Consider the following 27,809-nt stretch of genomic DNA (forward strand, 5'->3'; position numbering starts at 1 on the left):
TTGTGGACTGGAAAAATGTGGAAGAAAATGTTTTTTTTTAATACAAAACATAAGTATCAAAAGATCAAACGTAAAGCATAATGGATTATGTTGAAACACTTCGTATTTGAAGATTGTATTGGCTTTAAAGAGAGAGAGAGAGAGAGAGAGAGAGAAAGCGCATCTCGTTTCTGTAAATGCCCTCAGCTCCAAGCAATGCCAACCTGGCAGATGCCTGGAGATGGCTGTGTGTCATTCAGGAAGTCCTGAGCAAGGATGAACATCTTCATTGGGCAATGTGGACCAAAACTACATGCGAAATCCTACAGACCATCAGAATACACACATTTAGCTGCGAGGTATAAAAACACTCACCATTGATTGAGGACTGCATACGTGATGTCACATCACAGCAGCGAACCAGCTGTGAGACGACAGTATAGAGCTTTCCAAGCTCAGCATACTGGTACTTAATAGGAGGACCGGGGCCCTCATCCAAAGCCACAAGCATGAAGGTAGCTGGTACCCCAAGCTTCAACAGCTGTGTCTTCTCTGCCAAGCCTGAGAGAAAGAAATGGAGGGATAGGACAGAACTAATGCATGCAAGCCTGTACGGATGCAGACCTTAAGAGTGTTGAGTGGTTCTTACCAAGGTTGGCATACATGACGAAAAGGCTGAAGTACTGCTGCAGGTGACGGCCATGCTCAGACACTTCCCTTCTCAGCAGATTGAGTATGGCACGGAACAAGTGCTCACTCAAACTCAAATTATCACAGCTCTGAGACAAAAGGACAAATAATGTAAAAAGTACAACAACCTATGGAAGTTATAGGAGTTCCAGATTTCAGAGAATCCATGATTTCCCATGAATGAGGGAAGCCTAGATTGAAGAGACGTACCTGACTTGAAGGTCCAGGCGAGGCAATCGGTGAAGGGCAGGGTCCATCTTGCAGGGAGAAATGTGCAATAAATACAATGAGCTTGGAGAAGGCCCCTCGAACCTCTGCACTGGGACACTCAAGCAGGTACTCAGAGAAGCGGTTTGGATATGCAAAGAGGACGTTTTGTGCAAACCAGTAACGCACATTCTTACTGTGTCGCAGCAAGATGCACAAAGCATCATACCTGAAATAAAAGAAACATTGATAAACAAGGATCAACTAACTGTTGAAGGGAGACATGTGCCTGGTAAACAAATCACATGCTTACCAATCACTAGCAGGGCCACGGACGATTTTTTTTGTGTGGAACCCAGTGCTGAAGAGAAATCTAGCAGCGAGCTGTATACTAATCATAGCCATTTCTTCTGCTTCAGGCAAAAGGTGGTCTTGACCTAAAAGCCACAAATAATTGTAAAATAAGTGTTAATGCTAGAAATTGTTTTCTCCATCTCCTAGAATAGATTTTGCAACAACAACAACAACAACAACAACAGGAGCCTTGTGTGTAATGAGGAAAAAGGAAATCAATTTCCCAAACACACAGTTAGACATCAACAGCAACACTGATGAAGCTAAAATAATATTTTCTGAAAGATCTGAAGGACTGGAGAAATAGCTGTTGAAATATCAGCTGTGACATCACAGAAATTAAATTATAATAAAAAAAAATGAACATAGAAAAGTCTTTAAATTGTAATATTTTACAATATTCCTTAAATAAAATCAAATAAACGCACGCTTGGTGGTGAACAACAACCGACCCCAAACCTTTAATGTGAATATAACTAATTACATTCGCTCAAATTTGAGAAATAACCAAATAGAAATTTATATTTCAATTTAATCCTAATGTATTAATACAATTTATTTTAAATATCAGGTGAATATTAAGACAGACATGGAGAAACCTTTTCCTCAATAAGATACAGGTAAAATTCTGTTTTTTATACATTTATCAAAAAAATGAATTAATGAAATGATTTAATCACGTTGCAGCCCTAATCCCATCTATGACAGAAAAGAACAGAGCAAGGTCAAAGACTGGATTTACCTGGTGGTGAGTTCAAGTAGACACTGTTACATGTCAGCAATTTCCTGATAAACTGGAAGTACTCCAGGCTGTACTGCATACGGTTGTGCATAAACTGCACATTTTGTTTGCGCACGCTGCGTTCAATAGCAGAGGGCATCTTCACCTGGTGAGGTTTGCTGGTCACTGTCAGCTCAGTGATGTATTTAACTAGCTCGCTATCCTTGTCTAATGTGTCCATTCGCTCATAAAAGAGAATGTAGGCGTTCCACCAGCGCTTCTGTCGCCTGTAGGACATGCGTTTCATCATGTGGTCGAAGACCTCGCCCATGTATTCTCCACCAAAGCACTGGTTCTTCATCTCCTCGTCATCGTCCATCTTGCATTCAGTGACGTCACCATCGTCAAACTTGTACCAACGGTTCCTTTCTCCCTCGCAACCACTGCCGTTCCTCTGAATGATGTAGGAGTAATAATGACCTCCACTAGCCTGGCCTGAGTGGACCAGAACTCCCACCAAACGATAGCGAGAGCTGCAGGGGGGTTCCGGCTCCGACGGCTCATTCTGCTGAATCACCTGCTGCTAAGGATAGTTTCAAAACATCAGCTATAAAAATATTTCCAAATGACATTTATATGAATTAGACCAACTTAACACCAAAGTAAGTGTAATACCTGGTTGTCTGGATGCACATCAGACCCCTCCAGCTTAGCTACTCCAGCTACTGTATAGGGCTCCATGTCTAACTCCCGTGGGAACTCAAAGTAATCATTGAACTTGATGGCACACTCTCGTTCCCAGTCATAATCAAAGCGTTTCAGCTGGATGGCCAACACCGGAGGAAACTTCTTAATGAGTAAACGCTTCACTGTGTCCACCTGTCATGTAGACACACCAGCTTGAGCTTAATCGTGTTCTCTTAATTAACAACAAAATACATCCTAAAGGTAAATAAAACACACCTTCTTGTTGCATTTTTCACAATGATAGGCATTTGCACCCTCGAGCAAGTCTCCTTTCACATACTGCTCCATAGAATCAATTAGATTTTGATGGTTTCTGATATCTACATTCAACGTCGTAAATGATTCCTCACATTCATATCTGAAAAAGACAATATGGAGCGTGTTACTCTTGAACACAAGCAACACAACAACAACAACAACAACAACAATATTAGCTTTCCAATGTACCTGTGAGGACAGCCCTGACATATTTTCTGGTCAGCAAAAGAGCCACCCAGTACTTTGCTCAGCATGGCAGGGTGACCCAATGCTTTCAAAGCCTCATCTAAACTGTCTACCAGTGAGTTAAAGAACTCCAGGGCATCATGCTGTTCCCTTAGATTGACTGGTTCACCCCACAACCTGCAGAAAGAATAAAGTTTAGAGAATTACGACTTGCTCGGTAGTCTTAAAAGAAAGGATTACATAAAGCGAAAAAAAAAAAAAAAAAAAAAAAAAAAAAAAAGAGAAGATGAATTTACCGAAATTGCTTCCAGAATCCCCTAGGCACGTAATATTGCAACCTGGAGGCAGCCAAGTGTCCAAAAATGACCTGCAACTGCCGGAGAACCCCAATGTTGTATTCCTTCCTGTCTTCCGTCTTGCTGAGAGAAGGTTTGTCTTCAAACTGGTGCTGATAGCCAAACACCTCATCACGTGGATCCACATTACTCTGCTAAATTAAAGTGTAAAATTAAACTTTTTATAAAATGCCCTCAGCTCCAGGAAGTATCAACATGACATATACACTCCAGAGATGGCTAAAATTGTCAGTCACTTGGTACTGAGAAAGGATGACCGTCATCATCGGGCATGTACAACATAATTTAAATTTAAATGATACTAACTAGGGATGTGTATTGCCAAAAATCTGCCGATACGATACATATCACGATACAGGGGTTGTGATACTATATGTGGCGATACATTGCGATATCCTTTTCCTTTTCCAATTCAGTGATATAAAAAACCCCTGCATCGGGTTTCAATTTTGAAACATGCAGTGCTCATGTTTATTCAACAAAGTCAAAGCCTTTTGGAAAATCTATTTGTGGCCCTGACTTTTAAATTTCAATATCTTATATGGACCAAAAAGTGAGTAAATTGCATTCAGACTGTTTGTTGAAATTGACTTCAAACCTAATGGCAAAAATATGCAATACCCCGAATTAAACAAATTAAGTAAACTTTGAGCACTTTGCGTTCACACTGCTCTATTTGAGAGTATCATACCCTGACCTCCTCTAGATATATTTGTTTTGCTTTATAATCCAAGCTTATTCGAAACATTCACATATTGGGTAAAATTCTCATGAACACAACACAGTCAGAGACTGCGGGAAATGAACCATGTTAGGCAATACCTCATTATCTTGCTTCTCGTCTCCAGACATATCATCTTCCACATCACTGCCCGTGCCTTCAATGGCCAGGATGCCATTCCTGATGGGAGGAATCATGTAGAGCTGCTGGATCACTGAGTTCATGTAGCAAGTCGCACCTGCATTTTTCAGACCCACAAACCCCTTAGTGGGCCTTGGGCCAACTGGCGGCAAATATTCCCATTCTGTAAGTGGTTCACAACCTAAAAGGTACATAAAAAAATGTTATAAAAAAAATAACTGAATATATATATATACAATCATAAAAACTGATGGGATTGAGTGCACGGTTTCTAGGAATCAGTATCTGCAACACTTCTAACATTAGCACACACACCTAAATAGTACATATCAGTTAGTGTGTCCACAATCTGCTTGAGATTTCGCACACATCCGACAGCTAATGCCACCAGGAGTTCAAAGCCGGCATTGATTGTGGCTGGGGTGCAACACACAGGTATGGCCTGCTCAGTGGGGAATTCTCCACTCTTCATATATTGCAGGTACACATTAGATGCTGGGAACAGGAAGTCATCCATTAACTCCTATATGGTGCATGGAAAACAAAGGAAGATCAATTAGTCTGATATGGCAATGCAGAATAAAATAGTTTTTTGTTGTTGTAATTAAGCAAAAGTGGCCAATGAGTTTACCTTGATAAGACTAGCACCTCCTTTTTCACAGCCAATGTAGAACTTCTTCTCTGGGGTCTGGAATGCTAGTAGCTCTTTTGTGACACCAATGTGACCTTCCAAAATGGTCTCCTCAACCCCAGGCTCTCCGGTCCTCTTCACTTCATCCTGGGCAAAAAATTTAAATTAAATAAAATTTGTCACACACTTAAGTTTACACCATTTTAATTCCAAAAAGACTTTTAGGTAAATGAACATACCCGTATGCGCTTTAACCAGTCAATCTCATTGTTTAAGAGAACTTCTGCATTAGGAAGATTAATGTTGCTGTTATATGCATAGTTGAGTAAGTGCCTAAGAAGAGTGAAGTAATCAGCAGCATGCTTTGCCCGCTCTTTTGCAGTGCTCTGGAACACAAAAAACAGGATAAATATGACTACAAATAATGAGATGTTCATGAGATGTGTCACACAGAAATATCCAAGACACTTACACCTAAAACTGTGAAGAGGAGGGTGATGAAGAAGAGAAGAGGCCTATGGCCCATACAACATCGGGTGGCCATGAGGAAGAACTGTTCTTGAGCCATTTGACGAACAGACCTAGAAACAAATTACAAATAACATTACACACTGAATTAATTTCAAGTTCAAACATTCAATCCCTCAATAAGCACTGGTAAACTTTAGGACCATACTGTAAAAAAAAATATTTTCACTATTTTAAATGTTTAAACAAATGTTTACACCATTTTAAAAATAAATTAAATAAAGAGTTAAATATTAATTTTAGAAACAATAAAAAAAAAAACACAAAGTTCAAAAGCAACAGCATTACAGGAATATCTGTACTCTATTTTATGACAACTCACTTGTTTTGGCAGTGCAGCAGCAGATCTATAATGAAGGTCTGCCAGGCCTTTTCTTTGCTAAGTGCATCTAGTGCAGTGGGCATAAGGGCGAAACACAGGGTCATGACCTCCAGAGCTTCACAGCACACCTGCTCATCTTCTGCATCCGGCTCATTGCCAGCATTTGTCTGCAGGAGATCACACATTACAGGCATAAATACTGAGTCTGATAATACTAAATCTGAATCTAATGAATCACACATAGGGATTTTTTTTTTTCAATACAGCACCTTCTCGTAGATCTTGCTGATCTCCTCATTAGAACTGAAGACGTGCTGAACAGAGCCACTGCCAGAAGCCCAGACTATCTTCTGAACTGCTCGAATGACACAGATATCTGGGATGTACTTAGAGGCCTGGAAGAAGTTCTGGGTACAGGAAGAGAAGGACAAACTAAGAAAACTGACCCTGAAACATGAGGTGTTTCCTTTGTACAACTCCGTTACACACAAAGCAAAAAAAGGGGTTTCAACAAAACACTTTTGATCATAATATACATTTCAGATATTTTTATTTAAAGCAGCTGAGGACATGTATTCGAACAATGCAAACAAACCTGTTTCTGTAGGTGATGACAGCGTGGTGTTTTATAACATACCTCATCTGAGATCTGTTGGGCGAGGCGGATGGCCACGTTCCGCAGCATGCACTCGGCGGAGGGGTTGGGGATATTCTGCAAGGCGTTCTGTAGCACTAGAGCCTGGTCATGTGTGGTCTGGTTGATCTATGAATGAATTAGAATAGTAAAAAAAAACAGATTCAGGCTAGGTCTCTATATCACTTTCAGTCTCTCTCTTGCAGTTTATTTGACCAGGATAAATTTTATCAGGAGTCTTGAAAATATTTGAAATTGAAATCCTTTGTAACATAAGGTCTTCATTTTTAATCAATTTAATGCAGTCCAGCTAAATAAAAGTATCAATTCCTTTAAAAAAGGAAATTTTGAACAGTAGTGAATACACATGAAGTTTATCACAATGTGAATTGTTAAGTGAGTTTAATGCAGTTAAACTCTAATGCACTCATACACTAATGCAGTTTAAAACGTAAAAATGTAACATTTGGGTTTAACAATCCTGTACGTGCAAATTAAGAATCTGTGAAGTACTGTTTAAATGCAGCAATCTCTACCCAGCATCAGTAAAAACTTCAAATCATGTTTTCTTTTTTTTTTTTTTACTGAAACATTCAGTGCTTTAACAGAATATATGAGCTCCACATTTCAGCTTGTGATGCAGTCAAAATCATGGTCAGAGTTAATTTCCAACCCTATTAGTCATATAAACATTGTTCCACTATATGCATAGAAATAATAAAATACAGTAAACAAAAAAAAAAAAAAAAAAGTTGCATAAAGTACATTCACCTTTCCCCTTTCTCATGGTTATTACTCCCTCATGTAAATGCTTCTGGAGTCTGTGTGAGTGTTTCCTCACAAGACACTGTACAGCCTTGACATCTGTGAAGCTACACAGTGAAAGCCATCCTGGTTCTATTGATTGTTAAAAATAAGGGAGTCTGAAAAATTACGGTCTTAAACAGAAATTAAACGCTCAGTGCCAAACCTATAAAATCCACTCAGTTAAAAATGGAAAAAAAAAACTAAAAAACACTTACAGCGTTTCAAACAGAATTGTGTTTTTGCAGTAAGAAATCTTTACTTTCCCATTACCCCATAATTTGTCCTAATTAAAATACTAGGGCTGTGCCAAGTGCACTTTTATGAGATGCGGTACTAAGCCAAGCACACAAGTGAACGCAGGTTCACTTTTATTCCCCGAGACGTCAAGTCTCTGTTTTATACCTTAGCTTCAGCTTTAAAGTCTCAATATGATATGGAAATGTATTAAATAAACTGAGGGTCTAAGTTTTGGTCAAATTTTGAGCTAAAGCAAGGGCAACTTACAGGCGATACAGGGATAGTCCCCTCCACCACAGGCTGGCAGGCCTCCGCCACGGACTTCACATGGCCAAAGCCTACAGCTGTAAGCAGCAGTTTGGCTATTTTTAGTGCGTTGAGATAAGCTCCCCGCCGGGTCTCCATGTCAGCATTTGGCAGGAAGTTATTTCTGGTCAGCATGCTCAAAACGAGGGGCAGCCCACCACTCTTCAAGAAGTTGTACTGGAAGTCACTAGCATCCTCGCCCAATGTCCCACTGGCAGGCATGAGCAAGGCGTACACAACCTGAGACACATAGAAACATTTCATATAGCAATAACCGATGCCAGACAAAAAAAAAGCCTTTTGGGACAATTTACTGTACCCGTTTTTGCAAATTAAAAGTATAAATATAAGATGACAAAAACATGAAAAAAAACCTCCTAAACTAAAACTAATATAAAAATGAGGCTAAACATACAAACATACATATATATACACACACACACATACACAATACACCAATTATCTGTATTTCTAATCATTGGAATGTTTTCAATCAGTTCAATAAAATAAAATAAGCTGATTCAAAATATGAATAAAATCTGGAAAAAAAAAAAGTACATAATCCTAAAATTATGCTGCTTTTGTGTAGTATGCACAGTGTTGGATAAGTTAATCAAAAAAGTAACAGATTACAAATATGTATGCTGGCTTAACTGTGTGGGCATTAAAAACAGAAAAAAAAACTTACTGTTTTCAAATTTTATCAGAACCATTTTCAGTGTATTTATGAACATACAGTGCATATTTGATTGCTAAAAAATGTATCTAGCTTCTTTGTATACAGAGGTGATGTGGGCTTTTACAGGCTCACTCGTCTCACGTGGATGATTACAGTATGAACACAGCACTGCACACGTGGGTGTGATCACATTACAGATAATGAGCTCAGATGGGAAAAACTGGACCTTGCGTTGGCTTCATAAGGATTACTTCATCAGAGAACATTTGTTTTAGATAAGGCTTACTTCATTTAAAATTTGACACTTTTTCAAACTTTCTATAGATCCGTTTCTCATGTCTGTGTGTGAAGTGTTCGCTGAGTTTGTTCATTTTAGTGACACGTTTCAGAAAGTAGTTTGCGGAGACAGAGACAGCTAAAACCACACCCTGTATATTTTCTTTATTTTATGAAAGCTCAATCTTTTAATGGAATTGTGAGTGTACACAAATTAGACAAAGTACACCCTTCACAGATTAAAATGATGTATGGCATTTTAAAGTCTATTGCTGTTCTCAAGGAAAAAATGCAAGTGATGGCGCTGGCACCTCCATCAGCCTTGTGTAAAATGTGATTTTAAAAGGAATATAATATTTTTTATTTAACACTACATTTGCAACGTAACGTTACTGTGTAACGGGATATACTCAACTCTGGGTATGCATAACCATATGTCTATGCTTGGCTAGTTTCATAAAATATTTTCATATTGAGAACCAAACAAACCTCTATCAAGTAAAGTACTTGAGATGGTGATGGTCCAAAGAAACGTGAATCCAATGTGGGGCTAAGGCTGTTTTCGCCAAGTTTGGCGTGATCCAGACAAATGGCTCGCAGGTTTTCCACTGTGGCATTATCTGAAAGGCAACAACTATGAGTAATGAACAGAGACACGGATTGGTGCAGCTAGATGTCTCAAGCAGACATCTAATGAAGCACATAGAGCACCTGGAGGCATGAGCTTCATTAGAACACGAGCTCCATCCCGAAGGAGAGGCATGTTGAGATTACAGCCCAGGTCTGCAACTTGCCAGAGGAAAGAGATGTAGCGCAGGTGCAGGGACATTATCTAAGACAATAAGAATCAGAGGTTACACTTAAAATTGGCAAACAAATCATTAAAACCTGTTATAATAAATGCAGCAATAAATGAAATACTAAATCCAGACATTTATCAAATGGGTTGGTGGGGAGTGTGTGTGTGTGTGTGTGTGTGTGTGTGTGTTCAATATTGAACATAAACCAACACATTAAATATAAAGTATTTAAAATAGGCCAGCTCATATATACGAAGTTATAATAATTATAATAAATAATTAAATTAATAGGAGAATGAGCCTAATATTGTCTTGAACATCAAAAAAAGATATCTGCTATTGTCAATACACAATACTATTGTCTATCAGCACAACACTACTGAGGAAAGCTGATTGTGGTATTGCTAGGGCTGTGACGGTTGCTGTGACGGTTGCTGTGACAACCGCGTCACCTGCCACCGGCGGTAGTGCATGTGACGTCACACACTCTTATAAGTGTAATAACTGTAATAGTTGCAAATTCTAAGTCTATGGTAATTAACAAATTACCTCAAACACAGTGTTTCCTTTAGATTGGCAGATTTGAGCGCAGGAAAATAGTTTATGCATTCAGCACATTAATTTAGTGTTGACAGAAGTTCTCAAATAAACTGACGAGTTAAATAGGATGTGTTAGATGAGTGAGACAGTGCTGGGCTGATTTCATAGACATGTGCATACATGTATATAAATATATCCTGTATATAATATATATAAAATATATTACATGCTTGCACAGTTTAAGTCAGCTTTAAATCACCTTTTTTGGTAATTCCATGAATTAACTGACCACAACACTGCTTGCACATAGTTCATTTCGCAGTTTGATATGAAAGTAAATGCATAAAGAAAGCGCGCACCGGCAGGACCATCCACGCTCGCTTAACTTGCACCTTATAATAAAGTGAAGAGGAGCGCGTGTCTGAAACGTCTCCTGTTCAGTCATTCTGCGACTGAATAAATTCACGTCTTGTCTTGAGAAAAAGTGACAGAAGCAGCAGTTGTGAGTGGGTGGCCATCCAAGCCCCTACGTTAAATATTTTGAATACAAAAAAAAAAAAGGAAAAAAAAAAAAGACACCTATTTTGACATTTTTTTTTTTATCAACACCGCGCCACCGGCGGTTGTTGGTCCATAACTACCGCGGTGGTAAAAATCAGCCACCGTCACAGCCCTAGGTATTGCATCGCCAGCATCAGGGTAAAAAATATGGGAAGCCAAACACAGCGAAAGTGGGATGAAACAGTGCGGTATTAAAGTGTTTGTGGTCATTGGCGTGGCTCAATGGACCAAGCTGCGCGACTGACTTGACAGCGCAGAGAGGACGTGTTTACAAGCGTCACTGAACTGACAGCACGGAGCGAATTAAATCGCACCAGCGCGGCGCCAATCAGTTTCAACAGTGCAGCATGAAAATTCTTCTTCTATTAATGTTTTATGGCGGATGGCAAACAAACTTTTGGTTTGCATGAGAGAACATAACTATCCCACACCAGCAGGTGGCAGAAGTCTGTATTCAGCTTTCCAACAGGGAAACCAAAGAGCTAGAACTGTGTAAATACAAAGCAAGCAGCGCTTTACCATTGTTTACACCAGCTGCACTCATTACCAACGGATTTGTGTAGCTTTTTTCCAATCAGGTCTGCTAAATTGCAAATGGCACTAGCATTGTTAGTCTTTAGTGGTCTTAAGAAAGAAAGAAACTGACAACAAGTGTCTGTACTTTCTCTCTAAACTCCATTACTGGTTTGTTTTCGTCAGTGGCATTTTTTTCTTGCGTGCTCATTCGCGAAGCTAAATAGCCAATCGGAGTCCTCCTTCTCTCCGACAAACTCTAGCACCAATTAGACATGCAGAATTTTCCAAAAAACAGCTGATGATGTCCGACTAGATGCTCAAAAACCGCCCAAACATTGCCTGATGGCCAACTGTAGGCTTGGTGTGTTACGGGCTGGAAAATATACAGATCTCTCAGCAAAGCACCATGGATGGATATACACAATCTATCAACATAGCTTCAGACATAAATTTTTTTCTGACCATTATTGCACTCCCCTTTCAATGTATGCAATGTGTAAATAAATAGACCGATTGGTTCAATTGTGTGCCTGAATGGCAAAAAGCTCACCACGCCGGGAAGACAGCTCTCCACTTCAGGGTTTGGCCCATCACTGAAGTGATTGCCATGATTCCCAGGGGAGCCAGTAGAGGAGTCTGAGGAGCTATCTGGACTGGAAGGCATATTGGTGCTAACCTGGGTGAGCTTGGCTGTGATGAGCTAGAGAGAGAAAAAAGAAAAAAAAGGCTATAACTTGTAAACTATAACATATCCTATTTAAACAACCTCTACAAAAGTGATGTTTAATGGGAGGCAAAGGTTGCGTGGGTGAAATTCCATACTGAGCAAATTGAGAAAAACAGCCAAGGAGATGCCTACAGTTTTATCTTTGAGGTTTAGTTGCCCGATTAGCTTCCTGTCATCTGCTGGGTCAATGATCTCTCCCCCGATGAACAGCTCAATTTTGGTGTGTGTGCTGTTGGCCTTTATTCGATTCAGAATGCAGCGCCGCACAGAGCCAATTGTGTCGTTGGTATGTGACCAAATATCCAGATCATCAACCTGTCGGCCTTGGTTTGGGAAACGCACAACTAGCGTGATATGCTTTCCTCGGAAAGCCCTTAAAGAGAAAAAAATATATATTTAAATAGAGTTTATTAGAATCTGGCCATCACAGACTGGCAAAAATTACAAAATTATTGAGTTAATTTATGACAGGTTTGAATGGGTCTACCTGGACATGGGCAGGATGGTCCTCTCCTCATGGTAGTCACTGTCACACTCCGTTATATACTCCCTGAGCACCGTCAGTACTCTCACCATACGGATGGCCTCCTGTCTGGCACAGTTAATGCTGTCTTTATCTCCATCCAGCACACACAGAGTGTCATAGGAGGCTTTGAGCCGGTCAAAGCAAGACTGAATAAAATCCTCATGGATCTCCACCTGCAAACAGTCATTTGACACATTTTAAAAACAAACTCAAGATCAGCCTAACATTCATTACAGCAAGTGATATGCTTTTCCACTGTATTATTACCTGATTAGCTTGTAATTTTGGTCCGAGGTTTGTATAAATCTCTTTAAGCAAGTCAATTGCTCGACTAGCAATATCATCACTTCCTTGAATCACAACCTGTCAAAGTAAAATAGATGGTTTAAGCTCAGGTTGACATTTAGCTTTAAAATACTTATATTTATTATATTACAACAAAATATATAACTGTGATGAGATGATCCAAAATTTCCATCCAAGGGCATGTTCCCAAATGTTCTACTTGACATTTTATTAAAATACATTGACTTATATTAAAAGACAGACTAAGGCCCAATCCCAATTCTACCCCTTAGCACTTCCCCTTAGCACTAATAAAATAGAATTGGAATTGGGCCTAAACTAAACAGACTAAAAAAAGAAGGCATTTGAGACAGGCAGCTTTAAATATACCAATGAAGATTCAGCAGCTCTAATTGACTCTTACCCTCCACAGGTAATCCAGCCCTATCAGCTCCAAGTCGTCCATCATGTATGCCCGGCGTTTTGCCACCAGCTTGCCCTCCCTGCAGTTGACTGCCTTAAAGAATCGTTCAAAGCATTTCATCCCGTTCTCTGTCAGCAGCGAGGGGTCAAGCTGCAGTACGTTGTTCTCAAAAAAGTCCTTGTTGATGTCAGGGTCAAGGTCGGGTTCGTCCCCCATAAGTTTGGAGTACCATTTGAAGCAGGCCTCCCGATCACATAAGAACACTGCGTTCTCCGCCAGGCACTTCCAGATCTGCTTAGCCTGAGGTGCACACAGCCAGAGTTGTCCATCTTTCAGTAAGAACCTGAAGGATGAGGATATTTAATCATTTGTTATTTAGGGGGTCTTTAGAGAGTCTAAGAACTTGCCGTTTTAATAAAGACTTAGTGGTGAAGACCAAATCCATTTGATGACAGAGCTTGATTAGTGTGAAAGCTGTTTTCTGAAATAAGGGTGACTGAAATTGTCTGTTCCTTGGTGTACAAGAAATTTACCATAGATGACAAATAAAATAGCCTTTTATATAACAATAGTCTAGAACATTCGGTGTCTGTTCAGGTTTGCCATTACAATCAAAAGAATAGAAACCAGAATAAAAAAGTGAAAATCATATATATAAATCATATATCACCTAGCTACAGTGATAAACAGCTTATTCTAGTACACTATAACACCTATTGTTGATGACAAAAATGAGTAATGTTTAGAGCCAAATAATGTGAAGAGAGTAAATAATGGAACTGAATTTGGATTCTGCGATCTATGCAGTGAATAGGAAGGTTGTTATATACAGTATAAATACCTCAAGAAATTGAGCCGCTCCTGGACCTCCTGAACATGACTATACCGACTTCCTGGTCTAACCGTCTGGGGATCAAAGTCTGTGTGCTCTGATAAAACAGAAAAAGTTAGCACTGGCAAATGTTTAATACTTTGGCCATAAAAACAAAAAATATATGTTAAAGGGGTCATGACATGCAGGTTCGAATTCTGATGTTTTTTTGTACCAAGAAAAGTCCAGTATTTATAAATACAGTAATTTTCCACCCACGTTTTCACTCTCTGATGAAAAACAGAAGTGAAAGGGATGTTACCTCTTGTAGAAATGGAAGTAAACACCCACTGCTGTGATTTGATAACTTAAATCGAACCCTATCCATGCCCTCCTTTACAGCATGTTGCTTTTAAATACTCGAAATGGCAACAGGGTTCCAGACAAAAGTAAAAAAATATATATACACGTTTATATATATATATATATATATATATATATATTTTTTTTTTTTTTTACTTTTTCAATGCTGTCATATGGTCGTGTTTATGTCTCCTTTTACAGCATCAACATTTTAATCCATCTCGTAGATGACTTTGGAAACAAGGTTCACTTAAAATGGGAACTGAGGCACTCTGAGCTATCAATCATGCCCCATTAAAGAGTACCAAAACGGATTTATTGTTTGCATTGGCATGTCAAGGAGAATCGCAATCTACTTTTTTGTACAGTAACCGGTTATGTGTGTAAATATAAGGCACATTTGGATTCTCCATTTCTAATGAATAAATGGGTATGTCCATATATACACATAATGTTAGCCACACAAACCTTTCGAGAACTGCCTCATATTCTCCATGTATGCAGACAGGTTCTCCGCTACAAGAGTGACCAGTGCATGGTTGTGCTGCAGTTGGTTGATTAGGTCATGTCGATAGAAGACATGCGGGCTCCGTTGCGTTTGACTAAAGAAAGTAAGAAAAACACATGACTGGATTATCCTTCCCATCGTAATATCCTAATTATATTGCTTTTGTTTTCTTCAAACTAAATTGTATGACAATGGACTTTTTAGGTATATAGCTAATCCAAACTTAAATTTACATTAAAGAAGCAATATCCCGAGACTATCACAACAAATGCAGAACATTTATTTTATATCATATTAAAGGTGTTGGAAAGTATTAGAAAATTTGAGTTCAGGCTTCTGCAATTTTATTTTCTCCAACAGACTCACACATTTAAAGCATCCCAAAGGAAGAGTGCACTAAATCCAGACCATATACCAAGGGTATGCATTTGTAAGATTATGAAATGTAACCCACAGCTGCACTCTTACTGTGAGAAGCTTTATATGCATGAACCTCGTCCACAGGCACTGATTGGTGATTTGATTAGATGGTGCAGGAGACACCAAGCAGATTTTCATTAATTACAGATTTACTGAAATCCAAAAAACAAACTTTAGCTTTAAAATTAGTTATAATAATGATGATGATAATATTTCCCAAAATTGCTGTCCACTTACCCCTCTAAGCTCTTTAGTAAGTTAATAGGTATTTTCTTTCTGAAAAACAACAGGGATGCGTACGATACATTTGCTACATTTACATGCTCTTCCTAAAATGTGTGGGTAGTTTTCATGTAAATATTCCTTGAATAGGAGCAAGGAATTTTTTTTTTTTTTTTTTGTTAATATATGTATTTTTTGTACTGAAATAAGTATCAATGTAACAGATGGTTAAAGTTGGCTGAGATGAGTTGCATTACCTTAAATTCTGGGGGGCTTCTCCAAAGAGGCTACAGATCTCCCGTATTTGCTTCAGTGCAGGAATCACCCATTTGTCATTAGTTCTTAATTCTTCTATGAATCTGTCTATCCACTGCATCTTCTGTGTGTCCCTGTCCTACAACATAAAAAAAAGTTTTTATTTCAATGTCCTCAATGGTTTACTCACTCTCATGTGACCAAAACATCTAATAAAATGACTTTTGTTCTGCACAAAAGAAAGAAATTCAGTCCATTTATAAGTTCTAATTTAAAGTGAACTATTTAAATAAAGCTGATCAGGATACCTGGGAACAGCTATAGTCCAAAATCTTAATATGAGCACTAAGGGCCTGGTCCATGATATCCACAGGAACATCATCACTATGGGCCAAATTCCACAGCAGATTGAGGACTTTGTGAGCCATCACACCATCCTTGTCATCCTCTGCCAGTCGACGAATCAATTCCAGTAACTTCTCTCTCTGCTTTTTACTTGCATTAGTCCAGCTTTCCTATAAACCATAAAACGATTCCTTTGAGGACAGAGATTCTGTAATCGGCTGGAATGCTAGTAAGGCACACATAGCAATCCTGAGTCTTAATGAAATGCCTATAATTAATGGTCTCTACATTAAGACAATATTTTTTTATGAATCAAATTGCAATTGCCAGTTCATTATGAATAACCTTGAAGCAGTCAAAGAGATGGTCCAGCTGTTCAGGTGAGAAATCCCATGCCAGCTTTGCGAGGAGATCATGAACATTCTTGACAATAGCCTCATGTTTCCCTGCCTGAGGACATAGATAGCATTATTACGATTAAAAAACCTGTTTGAATGACACGACGCCGCAAAGTTTACTAATAAAGCAAAAATTCTAAAAAGGCTGCAAAAGGTAACATGTTAACAAATTAACTTAATTTAATATTATAGCCATGTGATTATGTTGATTGGTTCATCGTGTTTAATTGTAGGTATTGTATGGCTTTGCATTACAATCTTGAATGACAATAATACTATGATTAATCATTTTACACAACAAATATTAAAATCACACAGAAACTTGAAAATGGCTCACTTGAGCGGCCCAGATGTTGTCCAGGTCCTGAAGCGTTAGGGCCTTTTCTTTGATGACAAATCGCAGGATCTTCTCCAGTTTCTCCACATACTGTGGCTGATGAAGGCTGTCTCGCAGGACAATAGACAAAATATTGTTCTGCTGAATCCATTCCTGTGGGAAACGTATGCATGTTCAGCTAATGTGTAGATACAGATTTGAATAAAAAAGGTTAGGGCCTACACATACCTAAATAACACACCAAGTTTTGTTAGCCTAGTATAGTCAATGCTAATAACTGGAGAATGTTACAAGCTTTGCAGACTAATTCAGTTAAGTACTGCAGCATGACTTACTGCCATGCGTTCTGCGGTCAGCCACTCTTCCTCTTCAGGATTGCCATGTCGATGCGTGTAGTAGGAAACACTTGAAATCACCTTGTTCACTTCATTTAGTGCATTCATTTTGCCATTAAAAGAAGAAATCTGCAATAACCTGTAACAAAAAAGGTCAATAATAAAGAAAAATGTTTTCATATGCTGAAAACAACAACATGTCTAGTTTTAGCTGATGTTCAGCTCACCTAAGTATCATTTTTAACCTAAATATCTCTAAATTCTTCACTGTTTCCTCTTGTCCTGGTACTCGGGAAGCCAGGTTCTTCAAAGATTTGATTATCATAGACAGGGCATCGTTTTTGGCTTCGTTCTTGGCTTCCTTTTTCAATTCCTCATCTGTGAGGTTTTCTAGAAACTGGGGAACCATTTCTATGATGGGAAGGAAGTACTTCTTCACTGTGTGCAAAGTGAGAAACTCGTAGCACTGTCCAAAAGGCCTGCAAAATAAACAAGTAAACCAAACCTTATTAAAATAATTTCCAGGTTCCAGGCAAAAAAGTTAAATATGCTTAACTGTACTTACTTAATGAGTGCAGCAATGATCTGAACATTCAGAGCTTGGCCACTCATGAATCGATCATGCAGAATTTGAAACCCGTTTAATGTGCCAAATTTGTTAATTAAATCCACCAACCAGCCCTGCAGGAAACAAAAACAGCAAGTTTTCTTTGAATAGACCAATACAGCAAAACACAATAAAACACTGAAATTAAAGCGGATTCATAAACAGGTCATTGATGCATAAGACATCTGTGGATTTAACGTCTGGCACAAACACCCACTCACCTTAGGAGAGCGAGGGTCAGGTGGACGGGCAAAGAGCTCATCCTCAGCTAGCTGAACCCCAGCAGGCACGGACTCAGAGGGCCGAGTACCATTGTAGATGTGGAACTTACAGTGGGGGTTGGCGGCCATCGCCAAGAGTTCTAGCAGAGGGAACCAGTCCTGAGAGAGCTTGGTCACACACAGCTCCACCAGTCGGTGGGCATTATTAATGATGCACCGCTGCCGAGAAAATGAGACACAGATTGACACGTTAGGCCAAACACACACCATCCTTAAAGTATTGAGTATGTTGTGGCTTTAAAATAGACTGAAAGGCAACCATAGTTGATGCAGTTTGATTTACATTACATCTTAAATTGTAAAAAAATAAAATCTATATTTGCAGTGCCATTGAAGCTGATCCTAGAGCAGCCGTGGAAGAGCTAAACCAAGCCTCATACGAGAGCGATGACTCAGCTCTGTGTCCTAATACTGCCTCTGTTTTATTGAAAGGAGCTCTTTGATCAAAGCTTTGGCATTTCAATCAAACAGCCAAATTAGATGAAGGCAACCAAAATAAACAATGTTTCTTCACAGTCGCCCAAAGTAGTAATCAATACTTGAGACGACAGACCTGACGGCCAAACGGTTGGTAAAACCGAAAATTGTGCAAACAAAAAGACAAAATGTGCTGCAGAAACGAAAGGAGTGATGAAAACGGCACCGACAAACAAGTTGGAGGACTTACATGGATCTCAAATTTCCATCCACTAACAGCTTCATCTGTCAGTATTTTTGTGAAGGATATTGTCAAGCCATCTCTGAAAAACCTCTGGCATGCTTCACACTTTACATCAAGTCCTGGAGACAGAAATGAAAGAGCAAGACATTTACACAGGCTGAAGAATTCCTTCAAGAGCAAAAGAGAACGCTTATGATGATTCAGATAAAGGAAATAGTATTTCTGCCACTACTCAGCAGAATTATCGATGAAAACAGAAAGAATATTAAATGATGAACAAGGCCAAAAAATAAAGCATTACCTTTTTTACAAAGATCTATAGCAGCTTCAAGGAGAACTTCTAATTCACCCTTTGGCAAAACTGGAACGACCCAGCGAGGCCTGTACATATAAAAAACAAACATAATCAACATAATAACATCGCTGATAAAACACAGATGTGTAATCTCACTAAATAAATGTCCTTTAATCAGTTTCCTTGTAATTCATCTCCAGTGCTCTTGATTTAATTATAAACATTATTAGACCACATATAGGATACGAGCCCTAACCTGTTGATCATATCATCCAGCTTGGCCAGTTCAGTGTGGGGGAAAGCTGGCTCCTCCTCCTCCAGGGGAGTGGGACTGCCCCCCTGACCCTGGTCATCTGGTGGGCTCACTGGGGAGTTCTCGTTGGATGAGTTGGGAGAGGATGTCTGCAATGCAAACAGTTCACAGGTTTAGAAAGTATGTGACATGAAGATAACATTCAGGGTCATTACCATAAAGATGGAGAACAATATTAAGTGGCCTCATAACACAAAGTCTGCCACACAGGCCATTAATGATGACATGAAATTATATTAATAATTATAATAAATAAATATATAAATAAGTTCAGTAAAAGTATTGTATTTAAGAATAAAATGTTTTATTTTTGTCTCTGAACCCTAAAAAAAAAAAAGTTGTTTCCACAAAAATATTAAGCAGCAAAACTGTTTTTAACTTTGACTATAAGTAATGTTTCTTGAGCACATGAGAAAACCATTATTTTAAAAACTGAAATAATATTTCACAATATTATTGTTTGTTTTACTGAATATAAACTTATACACTATGTACCTTTTACACTGTAAACAATGTCAATTTTAATGTCATGATGCCTCATATATATATCTATCTCATGTTATTTGATGCCAAGTTAGCATCTGAGACTATTCATAGTAAGAACAGGGTAAAATTAGTTTTTAAAAGATAGGCAAATCTATTAATAATCATAAGCCATAGACAAACAGCATAAATTCAAGTCGACAAGTAATATCTGAGATTAAAAGAAAATTCTAGACATTCTCCTGTTAACACTATGTTGTATAACTGACAGTAAAAAACAAGAAAGCCACACAAGAAACGTAAACCACCTTAATGACCTGTGTATCTTAGTGACGGGATAATCCTTCAAATAAGCAGGCATAAAGTATGTATCCATGTAAGGGATTAGAAGAATGAAAGAAAGCGTAAGAAAGATAAAAGCAGCTTTAAGATGCTCCGAGTCAGTTTCCTGTGCCATGTCAATGGATGCGTGTGGGCTGGAGCTCTGCATGTAGAGCTGAATGGAGCCTGCAGAAACTTGGGAAATGTGGGGGTGTGCTGGAAAAGGCTCCTTCTGCTTGGCTGACCTACATAGCCAGTTTGCTTCTCATGTCTAGGCGCTACACATTTCTAACCAACTGGTGTGCTTTTCTCTGCCAGGCGTCTCATCCTCATTGATTCCTGCCTTTTAACATGCACTTGGTGAGCGCAGGTGTAATAGATAACACTGCTGCAGTCTATCCCTGGAGAATGTAACAATTGCCCTCTGCAAAATAATCAAAGGGAGCCAGCCGCTCGTCTTGTCTGTTGTCATAATCTTTTTTTTTTTTTAAACCACAAATGCATTAAAATATTGTTTAAACATTACTCAACCAGAAAACACAATGTTTCTGGGAAATCCAAAGTCATGGTAAGACCTCTCAAAAGACACCCACTTTTTTTTAATCTTCTGAAACTAAATGTCAAAGTTAATAAAAAGCCACTAGGGCTGCACGATAAATTGCATGCGATATTCAATGGGCAAATCTCCATCACCTGTAAGCTTTCACATGAGCCCCTTTCACACTGCCATTCCGGCAAATACAGGGGTAAAGTGTTCCTGTAATTGTTCCCTGGTCTCTAGATTTGGCACTTTCACACTGCCAGTGGTGACCCGGTATATGTGCGTGCTTTCACACACAACCCTTGAAGATCCCGTAACGACACGTGACATCAGCGCGTGACGTGTAATGTACGAGTCGACAACGCTTGGCACGTTATACTTTAACTGAAGCAAGCAAACGATCTCGGCGTCAGCGCGGAAAGTGAGGAACTAACTGATCTCTGCTTCATTACAGTTTGCGTCATATGTTTTCGTCGCGAATGTTGATCTTCCTTCAAAACAGCCGGTAAAAGAGTCGCACGATAACGCACGTCATCACTTCGATACGGAATTAGATCTGGCTTTTGTTCACACAGCGCTCGTTCCAGATCGATTACCGCAATGTTACTAGGTCCCCGACCCGGGTTCAATTCGGTAATCAATTCCGGGACGTGGTTGCTTTCACACAGAAGGCGACCACGCAATGTTACGGGAATATTGCGGGTCCGACGTGCAGTGTGAAAGGGGCTATGGAGCAGCATTTACACAGAGTCGTTGTTCACTGACAAGCTGCGCCAAACCACGATCATATTTTGCACGTTTAGCACAGCTTGTCAGTGAACAACGACTCAGTGTAGTAAATGCTACTCCATGTGAAACCGCGCAGGTGATGAAGATTTACTGCTGATTACAGAACCGGGTTTACTGACAAGATGCGCATTAAATATTGCATGCAATTTATTGTGCAGCCCTAAAAGCCACACACACACAAATAATAATAACAACTCGAGCTTAAAAAAGTTTATAAAGTCATCAAGAAAGAAACCCCTTTGAATCAAGTGGTTGAATCCAAGAGACATGCTGGCTTTATAAGATGTTAACAAATTAACATTTAGGCTTTTATTTACATATAAATACTAATTAGCGCACACACACACATAAAGCACATCAAATATGATAATAAACTGAAGCAGAAACATGCTTGTTAGACCTGATAACCAATGAACTTTTTCTCATCAAGGACACATGGTTGAGCCTATATTTACCACAGTTGTTGATGAAATATGATATACAAAAATGGACTACATTAAAATATCTGCATTTGTTGGGTGAACTATCCCTTTAATGTCTCACTGAGCTAGACTTTTAACTATCTGCATAATGCAAGGTCAACTTTACGGCATTTCTTGTACTAGAAAGGAAGAAAGATCTAAGAGTAATGCAAAAGCAAACACAGTGTGTGGCTTGTCACTTTACATGCCATTTAGTGGCAGGTAAACCTGAAATTAAGGATATTACAATATGAGGCCAGAGAGCAATAAAGTAATAAAAAATAAAAAAAGCTGCAGTAGACTGCAGTGGAAAAACTGTCAGACAACCCTGAAAAAAAAGAAATGGAAAATGTGTACAGTTTTTGTGATCAAAGTGTCTAAAGTACTGGTAATTTCACAGAAACTCCTTGATTTACAGGGTATAAGGTTAATATTGATATAATAACAGGAATGTTAAATTCAATTAATTATTACAAACAATCAAGAAGTAAGCTCATGTTTATCTTTTAACCAAAGCATGAGCGCAACCATAAAAATTTTTTGAATATATTTTGTGATATGATATGGGAGAGGTTATTTTATCTTTTTTGCCTACAGTAACCTAATAACATTACCCTCTGTTGACATCTGTTCCTTCCAGTGCAGAGCACAATTACAGAAACACATTAGCATTCATGGAAGTCAGCTAGTTTTTTTTTTTTTTTTGATGGAACTCAAGTCAACTGTCAAATTGGATCAGATGTGGTTTGAAGAACATAAAACAGCACAACACAAGGACACTGCATACCTTATTGATGATACAAATTCTATTTGGCAACAGTTTGACTTCAATGACAGTAAAACAGCAGTTGTGTTTCGACAGGGATCAGAATGGTAAACTCAAAATGGAGCACTGACCTGGTTCTGGGGCAGGGGTGGCTGGGACTGGCCATCCGGAGCCTGGCCCTGACCATCATTCCCTCCCACAGGAGAGCCACGGGTCGTGGCCGTCATACTCGACACGGGGCAGATCTTTGCAATCTTGTCTGCTTATGTCGCGGGCACACCAGAAGAAATCAGTTTCTCCTTAGGAGCGACGGAGAACCGGCACACTTCTAAAAGTGAAAGCACCACCTGGGGGACTGGATAAGTTGCAGAGACCATTGCATAACCTGAAAAATAAAGAGAATAACATCAGAATCTTTAAAACACACCTTTTAAAAATTATTGATTTGTGTGTGCATGATTACTGCACACACCATTTTATAGAGACTGCACTCACAAAGAGCCCATTAAATATTTTAGTGCCGAGTATAACTAGAAATAAATGTAATTAATATTTCAATCATTTCTATGCCATGTCCAGGCTTAGACCTCATATGTTTTTATAATAAAATCAATGTGAAAGTACTTCCTTTTCTAACATATTTCCTAGTGACCAGAAAAAAAGGGGCAGTATTTGATTTTATCTATCGAGAATTGGACTGTGAAAAGTAGGTGTTGCACATCGGAAGAGAGCTAGACCAAAGGTGAGAACTAAAACAAGGTCTAAATAACTTTGGCTCAGTGACACAGTAAGGCCTAAATGACAACTGCCAAAAAGGAAGAGGAGGAGCAAGTTTTCACATTATGATTCAAAATCACAAAGACAAGAAATTATTCCTTGAATCTTGTACAACAAGACCAAATATGTGCATTAAAAAAAGTAAACTGTGCCATTTTTAAATTCAGGCTTACATTTAACCATTCATAAAGCTCTTTATCATGACATTTGTATACATGTCAATTATTTGGCATAGTATATTTAACATTTCATATGTTCACCGAGTTCAAAATTGTTTGCTTCTAAAACTGAATGTCTTGACATTTTTCATATTTAATCGCACAGACATGGTAGCACAGATTTGCTGTTTGGAAACCATGTTAAATTTCAAAATGAAAATTCTTGAAGATCCAATTCTAGTGGACTTATATGGTCATATATCACCACATACAGTTCGGCACGCGCTGGGACCGCGGTTCAACATAAATTGAACGAGCTTGCACACGTAGTGAGAAGATTTGTGCGTGCGCTCATCAGAAGCACACAAACTCACGCAAATTTTAGGCTCTCTTAAGTATTGTGTTTAAATGGACAAATTCTGTCAAAAAATTGTCAAAATTCCCCTCTTGGTAAGTATCCTACATCAGACATAGCCGGCTGAACACAGGCCTACTGGATCAGTACACTGGATCAGTGCATTCTCTTAAAGTGTCTCAATATGCAATGCTGTTTTACATTTGATTAGTTTGTTCAATAACTTTACCTAAAAACTTATGCTAGACCTACCAAAAAAAAAAAAAAAAAAAAAAAAAAAATCACTGTTTATTGTTTGTATCTTTATTGTATTTATTTGTGCTGTTGCTTGTAGTTGGATAGAATATTCTTCTTTTTTTATTAGAAAGTATAGTTTTTCCATAAACATAGCACATACCGAACTGTACCGAAACTGTGAGTCTAAAACCGTGAAACAAACCGAACCGTGAAAAAGTTGAACCATGCCACCCCTAATATATATAGTGCAAAACATATAGCAGTGGTTTAACTTCTATTGCACGTTATGTTTCCCAGGAGGATGCTGCTGGCTAGTGCAAAGTGCATTAAATCACAGCATACAAAACAGGTACATAGATACAAGGCCAAGTAAAGAAAAAGCAGTGCAGGGCACACAAGCACACTGAGGACATGACACATTAAAACATGAAGGAAAACCAAGGGATCTTTCTCATCAACACTTCTTAGCTAGCTGGACGTTTTTCAATATGCAAAGTATAATCGGATATATAACAAGAAGCTGATGTTAAAAAAAAAGTTTAAAGATTTAAAATTAAGAATACATTTCAGGAACTGATTTCTGTAACCGAGTGGATTTTTCGAAAATAAACTTCTTACATCCTGGCTGCTGATCAGGGTGTGAATTCCTAGTATTTCATTAATAAAAATAAATAAATAAAATAAAATCAATATTGCAGGATTATTGAATTTAAAAAGTAATAAACAAGGTTTTAAAAATATACTGAAAATGTGATATCAAATTAAACTATTTATAAATTCACACAATGAATAAATAAATTTAACCAGCATGGTTCAATAAGGTCTTGCAGAGACCTAGTAGATTCTGAAATATCAGAAAAAAAATTAAGTGTAATTTTCAAATTGATAGCTGGTTGTCCAAATAACAACACTATAAAACACAGAAGCATTCTGAGTAAAAGACTGTTTGAGACTTTTAACTGACCTGCTGGTTTGGTACTAATTATGGACTTGCTGCTATAAGCATAATGAATACAAAAACATTTCTCTGAATCGATATGCACACATGACAGAGACAAAGCAATTATCTAATATAATATAAGTCGTTATAACAGATATTTTCACATTTGTAATAATAACTCGACCAGATGCCCAGGCATAAAAAATAAAAAAACATAAATTGATGTTCTCAGATAATGGGAGGAAACTAATTTTACTGTCACTTAATGACCAAATATGGGCGTTTCCCATACTGTCAATATAAATATTGGAGCTACCAGAAATCATTTCCAAATTCCAGAAAATATTATTGCATAAAAGAGGTGATACTGGCTGTCTCTCAAAACACAGTAAGCTGCCTATATATTCAGCATATGACGGCCCAAAATGCTGTCAAGTTAGGAAGCTAAATAGGTTTGAGGTCTCAGTCAGTTTGAATTCTTCAAACGTGCCTACGATGCCCAAAAATATAGTCTGGGTGGGCAGCACACTTGCTTTTGAGACACAGCCATTATGCATTGGGCCTAGTTTGAAACTGGCAGTTCAGGCCCGTTTCCTCCTTTAAACACAGTCAGTGTTACAACAGGTTTATCCATGTAGCCAGCCATGCCTAAAATTGTATTAAAGCTCTGGGGCTTCACTTGAAACCGTTTTTGAATATACAATATTATTTTAGCACTCAAAAGCAAGAGTGAAAGTGAATGTAAATACAGCAACAGAAACAGGCTAACTTGCTATAGGCTAACAGCTGGACACCACCAAAACACGATCAGCTCGTGACAGCGAATTTAAAGCCATTTAAACATCAAAAAACCTCTTTTAATTATCCAACAAGCCCATATTACAACTCACAACTTGGCAAAAACGAAAAAAGATCAACTAGTGCCAAAAACAACCGACCTGCCCACGTCAAAACCACTTGTTTAGCCACAAATCATCCACCTCAAACTGACCTGCCCTTAAACGCAAATGCTAATTAGCGCGAATAGGTCATAAAAGCGAATATGCAGGTAAAACGTGAGTATATAAATATATAAGGGATGCTAAATATCCCTACGTCTTTACATTCGCTCATTGAGCTTTTCGAGCTAAGCTAAGCGAGCACTGACTTGCAAATCATCTGCTATTAGCCGCTAGCTTCTTTTAGCTTCGTACACAAACCCACTTACCGAGAATCAAACTGGATCTTTCCTCCATACGACCCCAGATCGGATCATTTAAGTGCTGTTTAATAATTACTCAGCCGAGTGCATGTGTTGGATGTCCCGATTATGAATAACACGTCTGTGTTGAGATCAGATCATTGGTTTATTGTCTGCTGTTGGGTGTTTTTCCTGCGTCACCAGCATCGACTGCTGCTGCCCCCCTCCCTCAAACTGCCTTCAGCCGCTCGCTCTCTCGCTCTCGCGCGCTCTCTCTCTCTCTCTCTCTCTCTCTCTCTCTCTTGTGTCAGACTCCAAGTCACCGTGTTATGGGATGGAAGTAAATGAGAAGTATATCCGTGGCCGTGCACAAACTGCCTGGACTCAGCTGAGCATGCGCGCTTTTGAGGTCTGCTCGCCTACCTTTGTGACATTCAAACGTGCATAGTAACATTCTTCTTACAACAAAATTAACGTTGTTGATTCTCCTGAACACATTTATAACTAGAAATGTTGCTTAAAATCATTTGTTTAGTCATAAAACTGTAATATATCTTTGGACAAAAAAATGCAAAATGAAGAATACACTTCGTATTAATAACAACCTAACAACCTTAATAACATAATTCTCTTAATAAATTATTTATATTATTATTTATTGTCTAATCGAAATGTAAATTGAATATATATATATATATATATATATATATATATATATATATATATATATATATATATATATATATATAATTTTTTTTTCTAGAAGAATTTGGAAAAAGTATATTTTAGAAGTGTAAAGACTTGTTTGCTGTATTTTGAAATGTTATTAATAAAAGGCTAAGATAAATTGGTAATAAAATATAGTTAAATAGTTAAATACCATAAAAACAGACACAGACAGACTGAATTGATCACCTTTTGGAAATAATGTTAGTTTTTTAGAATAAATGCACTAAAGAATTGAAAAGGCTGAAGTTTAGACACCTGACCTAAAGAGTAAAGCCTCTTCAGTTCCAAGTCACTGCTGAACTCAAACAGCATCAAAGCTGCTTTAAATATTCAAGATGAAAACTGAAACATTGTAACTTCATATATTCTATTCAAGTGCTTTTATAACAAAAGATAAACTGTGAACGCGTTAAGTTGTCGTGAATGTAAAAGTGTGTATTAGGACCATTTTTCAGAATTATTAAAACGTGCCCATCTCAGACAAATAGCAATGATATTGTGGTCAATAAAACAAAATGCATTTTAATTATAATTAAAATTACAATGTGTACACAAAAACAATCAAAAGTCAGAAAATTACTGTTTATTTATTTTTTTGTTTTTATTTTTACATCTGTCAATTTGAGGCGTTACTATGGTTGTGTGCATTTTGCTTGACTGAAACTTCATGAAACTATTATTGTTAATGAAGCCCAAGTACCACCTACAGGTTATCCTATGTGAAGTGTAGGCTGGGTGAAATGGTCACGCGAAAGGACTTTA

The 27,809-nt window shown here is 38.2% G+C and overlaps 1 protein-coding gene across 10 annotated transcripts in view; it reads right to left on the bottom strand.

Moving 5' to 3' along the window:
* Positions 1-26,674, bottom strand: part of LOC113053124 (probable ubiquitin carboxyl-terminal hydrolase FAF-X) — a 32,427-nt gene extending 5,753 nt beyond the window's left edge. For 2 of the 10 annotated variants that reach the window (XM_026217886.1, XM_026217878.1), the window contains exons 1-41: positions 26,346-26,673; positions 22,803-23,056; positions 19,254-19,399; positions 19,004-19,083; positions 18,709-18,821; positions 17,982-18,200; positions 17,719-17,834; positions 17,381-17,632; positions 17,154-17,292; positions 16,819-16,971; positions 16,429-16,533; positions 16,047-16,253; positions 15,741-15,877; positions 15,499-15,537; positions 14,802-14,935; positions 14,001-14,088; positions 13,160-13,502; positions 12,718-12,813; positions 12,412-12,623; positions 12,057-12,297; positions 11,748-11,897; positions 9,492-9,612; positions 9,270-9,400; positions 7,787-8,065; positions 6,479-6,604; positions 6,111-6,248; positions 5,842-6,008; positions 5,464-5,572; positions 5,231-5,377; positions 4,992-5,138; positions 4,676-4,883; positions 4,321-4,541; positions 3,439-3,632; positions 3,146-3,319; positions 2,915-3,056; positions 2,627-2,830; positions 1,973-2,534; positions 1,190-1,313; positions 880-1,105; positions 629-758; positions 355-540 (exon numbers count right to left, since the gene is read on the bottom strand). In XM_026217886.1, the coding sequence (XP_026073671.1) occupies positions 355-540; positions 629-758; positions 880-1,105; positions 1,190-1,313; positions 1,973-2,534; positions 2,627-2,830; positions 2,915-3,056; positions 3,146-3,319; positions 3,439-3,632; positions 4,321-4,541; positions 4,676-4,883; positions 4,992-5,138; positions 5,231-5,377; positions 5,464-5,572; positions 5,842-6,008; positions 6,111-6,248; positions 6,479-6,604; positions 7,787-8,065; positions 9,270-9,400; positions 9,492-9,612; positions 11,748-11,897; positions 12,057-12,297; positions 12,412-12,623; positions 12,718-12,813; positions 13,160-13,502; positions 14,001-14,088; positions 14,802-14,935; positions 15,499-15,537; positions 15,741-15,877; positions 16,047-16,253; positions 16,429-16,533; positions 16,819-16,971; positions 17,154-17,292; positions 17,381-17,632; positions 17,719-17,834; positions 17,982-18,200; positions 18,709-18,821; positions 19,004-19,083; positions 19,254-19,399; positions 22,803-22,898 (6,802 nt within the window). In that variant the 5' untranslated portion in view covers positions 22,899-23,056; positions 26,346-26,673. Of the gene's footprint in view, positions 1-354; positions 541-628; positions 759-879; positions 1,106-1,189; positions 1,314-1,972; positions 2,535-2,626; positions 2,831-2,914; positions 3,057-3,145; positions 3,320-3,438; positions 3,633-4,320; positions 4,542-4,675; positions 4,884-4,991; positions 5,139-5,230; positions 5,378-5,463; positions 5,573-5,841; positions 6,009-6,110; positions 6,249-6,478; positions 6,605-7,786; positions 8,066-9,269; positions 9,401-9,491; positions 9,613-11,747; positions 11,898-12,056; positions 12,298-12,411; positions 12,624-12,717; positions 12,814-13,159; positions 13,503-14,000; positions 14,089-14,801; positions 14,936-15,498; positions 15,538-15,740; positions 15,878-16,046; positions 16,254-16,428; positions 16,534-16,818; positions 16,972-17,153; positions 17,293-17,380; positions 17,633-17,718; positions 17,835-17,981; positions 18,201-18,708; positions 18,822-19,003; positions 19,084-19,253; positions 19,400-22,802; positions 23,057-26,345 lie in introns of those variants that run through there. The other 8 variants (XM_026217880.1, XM_026217885.1, XM_026217881.1 and 5 more) reach the window with 8 other exon arrangements.
* Between the last annotated feature and the right edge of the window lie 1,135 nt (positions 26,675-27,809).

The sequence above is a fragment of the Carassius auratus genome, chromosome 34 (assembly GCF_003368295.1).
Source record: "Carassius auratus strain Wakin chromosome 34, ASM336829v1, whole genome shotgun sequence".
NCBI classification, from domain to species: domain Eukaryota; kingdom Metazoa; phylum Chordata; class Actinopteri; order Cypriniformes; family Cyprinidae; genus Carassius; species Carassius auratus.